This window comes from Piliocolobus tephrosceles, chromosome 1 (genome assembly GCF_002776525.5).
Source record: "Piliocolobus tephrosceles isolate RC106 chromosome 1, ASM277652v3, whole genome shotgun sequence".
Classification (NCBI taxonomy): Eukaryota; Metazoa; Chordata; class Mammalia; order Primates; family Cercopithecidae; genus Piliocolobus; species Piliocolobus tephrosceles.
Genome location: NC_045434.1, coordinates 153,264,365 through 153,271,445, shown reverse-complemented (window position 1 = coordinate 153,271,445; position 7,081 = coordinate 153,264,365). Strand labels below are relative to the sequence as shown.

General features: G+C 40.7%; 1 protein-coding gene across 1 annotated transcript in view; it reads left to right on the top strand.

The window, feature by feature from the left end:
- Positions 1-3,995: 3,995 nt before the first annotated feature.
- The window catches only part of LOC111539364 (ATPase family AAA domain-containing protein 1-like), a 7,723-nt gene continuing 4,637 nt past the window's right edge, over positions 3,996-7,081 (top strand). The window contains 1 exon segment of the mRNA XM_026454140.1: positions 3,996-4,554. Within this exon segment, the coding sequence (XP_026309925.1) occupies positions 3,996-4,554 (559 nt within the window).

The window sequence follows — 7,081 nt, the reverse complement described above, 5'->3', positions numbered from 1 at the left end:
TGGACACCACTAATTGCAAGGAAGGCTGGGACTTCGTTTGTTGTTTGCTTGTTTTGTAGCCTGGGAACACTGATGCTCCAAAAGTGTAGGTCTCTTGGTAACACAGAGGAGAATGAATAATTTGGTACACAGCCAGCACTAGTAGTGTCTGCCATATATACCCCTTTCTTTGTTTATATAAATTAACTTGGTTAACCATTTGTTTTCTTTGCAAAAAATTTGCTCTTGGATACCTGCAAAAAATTCCTGCTAGCATTTGAGAAATTGCCCAATGATAACATTTTATATAAAATGCACTTTGTCGCAATAAGAAGTAACAAAGAGAAAGACCAGTGAATTTGTGTTTCTTTGTTTTCTTTTTAATATAGAATGGGTTATAACATTATTTTGAAAACTAATGTCTTATCCCAATCTTTGATTTTACTAGTTTACTTATTAATTTATGGAAAATAAACTCAAAGACATACTCAGAAAACACATTTATTCTTTATTAATGCAAAAAAATTAGTGACCAGAATTGCTATTTTCTAAGTACCCTTAGACACGGTAGTGCAAACAAAATACTTAGAACAGCATTTTGATATTTGTTAAGTAATCAATCATGCCACTTGAACTTTTTCATTCTCACCATATCCTGGAATACTTGAAAAGCCAAATTCAAAATATGAACATTCTGGGCAACATAGTAAGATCTTGTCTCTACAAAAAAAACTTTTTTTTTAAATTAGCAAAGCTTGGTGGTGCGGGCCTGTAGTCCTAGTTACTCAGGAGGCTGAAGGTGGGTGGATCACTTGAGACCAGAAGGTTGAGATTTCAGTGAGTCATGACTGCACCACCACATTCCAGCCTGCACGACAGAGCAACAGCCTGTCTCTAAATAAATAAACAAATAATTAGAAATACAACAGTTTTTGGAAAATATGAAATCAAAGCAAAATAAATTAGTTAGACATGAATAAAATAGGCCATGTGGAACTCAGAAAACTGTCATTATTCCAGAGTACACCACTTTGATGAGCAAAATGCTTATTTTCCACAAAATCTCTGCCTCTTTTTCCGTTTCTATGCTTCCCACCTGCCTCTCCTTCTCTGTCTGTCTCTTCCTCTCTTCCCATGTGAGGATAAGATTTGATAAATGATGCATCCTGGTCTCTGGTGTATAATTTCTAAAATCACATTGATAAGGACAGGAGGCAGGAAAATACTGGGTAGAAGAGGACAGTACCCTGCAAAGACCCCACCCTCAAGCCTGGAAACACACAGGCCTAAATGGAAACATGCATTTCCAGTTATTCTGTCCAAATGTCACCTTTTCCAAGGCTACTCTGGCCTGCCATGCCCCTATCCTCTGCTCATATAGATCCCAAGCTCCACAAGCAGAGAAACAGAAGCGCAGAAGAGTGGCAGAGTGGCAGAGCATTGCAGCAGAAAAGGAGAGAAGAAAAGGAGCATCCGAATGTTGAGAGGAGTTTGGCTGGGGATGGTTGGAGGGGAATTTACCATAGATGGCCAAACTCCAGTGGAAAGTCATCTTCCCACTCCATCCCCTTTCCAGCTCCCCATCCATCTCACTGAGAGCCACCTCCACCACTCAGTGAAAGCCCCTCAGTCACCATCCTTCAAGTCCAGGTGACCTGATTCTTCTTGGACGCTGGACAAGGACCTGGGTACCAAGCAGTCAGGGTGTAAAAGGCTGTTACCCCAACTCTCTACTGAGCTGGTTTATCACTCAGCCATCCATGGATGGCAACTGCTAAAATGGCATTAGTTGTAACACATCCCTAGATGCTACCATGGGGCTGGAGCCCAAAAGCACTTGCCTCAGCTCCTGTACTTGCCCATCTGCATGCTCCCCCTCCCGTAAGGGGCTTGAGTGAGCGGTGGTGAGCAAATGAGTCACACCCCTGGCACAAGTCCTACGAGAGGGTCAGGGAACTCTCCCATTTCAACATGCTAATCAACAACTTATATCTATGTACAACATTTCTTTAAGACAGTCATTTGAAGGTTTTTATATTTGTTTCTTTTTAGATGGATGCTTTCCATTTTAGGGGCACTCCTTTTTCTCTTTGCCAAACTGATGAAAATATCCCAACCTGTTAGAATACTATTTTATCTTACTTCTCTGAAAGCCATCAATTTTTCTTGCATTATATTTGCTTACATTCGGAAAATGACATTTCTATCTTTTCTTTTGATTCTAGGTGTTCTTTTGATTACAGTCCTGCCACCCTATATTCCCTGCCTAAAATACTCTATTCTTTGGAAACCATCTAATGTAAATCTCAAAAAAGGCCCATTAATGAGCTAAAGATTGACATAGTAATTGTTGTTTCAATGGGAACAACATTCAGAGGGTGAGGAGTGTGCATTTCTCTTATTTCGTTTCAATAGTAGCAATCAAACTTCTAATTAAAATTAGGCCCGCAATTATTTCTAAATGATTTTGATGACTTCATTAATCTGCAGTGATGAGTTACCTCTCTAATATTTAATATCCTAAGAAGGCAAGCCACGTATTATCAAGCTCAAGTCAAATTTCAGTCAGACCTCTATTTCTGGACACTAAGAATCCATTGCTTCTCTTGTATGGTGAGGGGAATATTTTCAGAAACAGTTCATGTCCTAAATAGACTGAACATTTGTCTCACATTGTAAACTTCCAGAGGGCAGACAACAGTGGCAATTGTAATGCATTTCAGCTCCCTCAAAGGAGCACTAAGGGGAGGTGAAGAAGCTGCTCATCAACTCTCCCAGTCACTCGGCTGGAACTCCTGGGTTTTGAGGTTGAAGTAGCTGCTCTCAGAGGCTAGTGGGACCTCTTTTATTCCTGAGGGGAGAGTTGCCCTTTTGTAAGAATCACAAAAATTGTCTTTAAAGAACAATTTTATTGTAACATGCTCAGAGGTTGCTTTTATCATAGTCCTGTCCTTGGGGATTCTCATCCGTGATCTCATGATGCTCCTAATCTTTACCTCCAATCCTATCTTCTCTTTCGTGATCTGGACTCAACTGAAACTGTCCTTATAAATTTTATAAAATTCATCATAGAAGAAGGGAGGGGAATAAACCAAAATAAACCAAGCTTCCAGCACATTCAGCATTAATCATTAGGTCAGCTTGCTCTCTGACCTGCTTCCTCATGGTTGTTCACAGCCTACTGCCACAGAATCACATAAGCCCTGTCACAGATGATAGCTCCCCTTAACTGCTTTATAGTCAACAACCTAAACACTATGAAATATTAAATTTACCCATTTGAGGTATTCTTTCAAGGCCTGCATACCAGTGAAATTACTGACATCAGTTGGTCTGAAGGACGCCAGGAGAAGCTGACTTACCCAAACAATGCAGTTTCCACATCCTGATGATTTCATCCTTCTTGCCCCAACCAATGAATGGCCCCAATTTTTCATCCCCTTGCCCTCCAAAAATCCCTTTAAAACTCCGGCCCCAAACTCCCTGGAGAGATGGCTTTGAGGGTCTCCTTCCATCTCCTCAGCTACCCTGAGATCATTAAACACTTTCTCTGACGTAAACCCAGCTGCCTCAGTGTATAGGTCTGTTATTATGCAGCGGGCATATGAACTTGGTCCTCTAACACAACCATCCAACTTATTTCTAAACCTCACTTGAATAACAAAGAATCAGGGCTTTGTCAACTCATTTTCTTTACTTTAAAATATGTTCATTATTGAGGAATCCCAGTTACCTATGTCAGAAAGTTTAGTCTCCGGGCTTCGCAGAAAGTCTCAGACCAGCAGATAGCAGGTTAAGCAAGCACCAGCTGCGCGAATTTGCTCTCGCTCACCGTTTCTAAGCCTGGGAGCACGCCGCATTCTCGCCGGCGGATCGCGGGTCGCGCATGCTCCGTGCGAGGGAGTGGGTCTCGGCTCTCGCCAGAAGCTTTCTCTCCCAGGCTGCATTTCCTTCCTGTGCGAGGCCGGCTGAGGGCATTTGCTCCCACTGTTTCTGCTCCTGGGTCACCAATCAAGATGGTATATGCTGAAGCCTTTTCTCGTCCTTTGAGTCGAAATGAAGTTGTTGGTTTAATTTTCCGTTTGATAATATTTGATGCAGTGACATACTTTACTATCAAATGGATGGTAGATGCAATTGATCCAACCAGAAAGCAAAAAGTAGAAGCTCAGAAACAGGCAGAAAAACTAATGAAGGAAATCGGTATGAAAAATGTGAAGCTCTCAGAATATGAAATGAGTATTGCTGCTTATCTAGTAGACCCTCTTAATATGCATGTTACTTGGAGTGATATAACAGGTTTAGATGATGTAATTACGGATCTGAAAGACACAGTCATCTTACCTATCAAAAAGAAGCATTTGTTTGAGAATTCCAGGCGTCTGCAGCCTCCAAAAGGTGTTCTTCTCTATGGGCCTCCAGGCTGTGGTAAAACGTTGATTGCCAAGGACACTGCCAAAGAAGCAGGCTACCGATTTATTAACCTTCAGCCTTCGACACTGACTAACACATGGTATGGAGAATCTCAAAAATTGGCTGCTGATATCTTCTCCCTTGCCGTAAAGCTACAACCATCCATCATCTTTTTTTTATTTTATTTTGTTTTATTATTATACTTTAAGTTCTAGGGTACATGTGCATAGAGTGCAGGTTTGTTACATATGTATACTTGTGCCATGTTGGTGTGCTGCACCCATCAACTCATCAGCACCCATCAATTCGTCATTTATATCAGGTATAACCCCCAATGCAATCCCCCCCCCCCCCCCCATGATAGGCCCCGATGTGTGATGTTCCCCTTCCCGAGTCCAAGTGAGCTCATTGTTCAGTTCCCACCTATGAGTGAGAACATGCGGTGTTTGGTTTTCTGTTCTTGTGATAGTTTGCTAAGAATGATGGTTTCCAGCTGCATCCATGTCCCTACAAAGGACGCAAACTCATCCTTTTTTATGGCTGCATAATGTTCCATGGTGTATATGTGCCACATTTTCTTAATCCAGTCTGTCACAGATGGACATTTGGGTTGATTCCAAGTCTTTGCTATTGTGAATAGTGCCGCAATAAACATACATGTGCATGTGTCTTTATAGCAGCATGATTTATAATCCTTTGGGTATATACCCAGTAGTGGGATGGCTGGGTCATATGGTACATCTAGTTCCAGATCCTTGAGGAATCGCCATACTGCTTTCCATAATGGTTGAACTAGTTTACAATCCCACCAACAGTGTAAAAGTGTCCCTATTTCTCCACATCCTCACCAGCACCTGTTGTTTCCTGACTTTTTAATGATTGCCATTCTAACTGGTGTGAGATGGTATCTCATTGTGGTTTTGATTTGCATTTCTCTGATGGCCAGTGATGATGAGCATTTTTTCATGTGTCTGTTGGCTGTATGAATGTCTTCTTTTGAGAAATGTCTGTTCATATCCTTTGCCCACTTTTTGATGGGGTTGTTTGTTTTTTTCTTGTAAATTTGTTTGAGTTCTTTGTAGATTCTGGATATTAGCCCTTTGCCAGATGAGTAGATTGCAAAAATTTTCTCCCATTCTGTAGGTTGCCTGTTCACTCTGATGGTAGTTTCTTTTGCTGTGCAGAAGCTCTTTAGTTTAATTAGATCCCATTTGTCAATTTTGGCTTTTGCTGCCGTTGCTTTTGGTGTTTTAGACGTGAAGTCCTTGCCCATGCCTATGTCCTGAATGGTGTTACCTAGGTTTTCTTCTAGGGGTTTTATGGTATTAGGTCTAACATTTAAGTCTCTAATCCATCTTGAATTAATTTTCGTATAAGGAGTAAGGAAAGGATCCAGTTTCAACTTTCTACTTATGGCTAGCCAATTTTCCCAGCACTATTTATTAAATAGGGAATCCTTTCCCCATTTCTTGTTTCTCTCAGGTTTGTCAAAGATCAGATGGCTGTAGATGTGTGGTATTATTTCTGAGGACTCTGTTCTGTTCTATTGGTCTATATCTCCGTTTTGGTACCAGTACCATGCTGTTTTGGTTACTGTAGCCTTGTAGTATAGTTTGAAGTCAGGTAGCGTGATGCCTCCAGCTTTGTTCTTTTGACTTAGGATTGTCTTGGCAATGCGGGCTCTTTTTTGGTTCCATATGAACTTTAAAGCCATTGTTTCCAATTCTGTGAAGAAACTCATTAATAGCTTGATGGGGATGGCATTGAATCTACAAATAACGTTGGGCAGTATGGCCATTTTCATGATATTGATTCTTCCTATCCATGAGCACGGTATGTTCTTCCATTTGGTAGGGTCCTCTTTTATTTCACTGAACAGTGGTTTGTAGTTCTCCTTGAAGAGGTCCTTTACATCCCTTGTAAGTTGGATTCCTAGGTATTTTATTCTCTCTGAAGCAATTGTGAATGGAAGTTCATTCATGATTTGGCTCTCTCTTTGTCTGTTACTGGTATATAAGAATGCTTGTGATTTTTGCACATTAATTTTGTATCCTGAGACTTTGCTGAAGTTGCTTATCAGCTTAAGGAGATTTTGGGCTGAGACAATGGGGTTTTCTAAATATACAATCATGTCATCTGCAAACAGGGACAATTTGACTTCTTCTTTTCCTAACTGGATACCCTTTATTTCTTTCTCTTGCCTGATTGCCCTAGCCAGAACTTCCAACACTATGTTGAATAGGAGTGGTGAGAGAGGGCATCCCTGTCTTGTGCCAGTTTTCAAAGGGAATTTTCCCAGTTTTTGCCCATTCAGTATGCTATTGGCTGTGGGTTTGTCATAAATAGCTCTTATTATTTTGAGGTACGTTCCATCAATACCAAATTTATTGAGTGTTTTTAGCATGAAGGGCTGTTGAATTTTGTCAAAAGCCTTTTCTGCATCTATTGAGATAATCATGTGGTTCTTGTCTTTGGTTCTGTTTATATGCTGGATTACGTTTATTGATTTGCGAATGTTGAACCAGCCTTGCATCCCAGGGATGAAGCCCACTTGATCATGGTGGATAAGCTTTTTGATGTGCTGCTGAATCTGGTTTGCCAGTATTTTATTGAGGATTTTTGCATCGATGTTCATCAGGGATATTGGTCTAAAATTCTCTTTTTTTGTTGTGTCTCTGCCAGGCTTTGG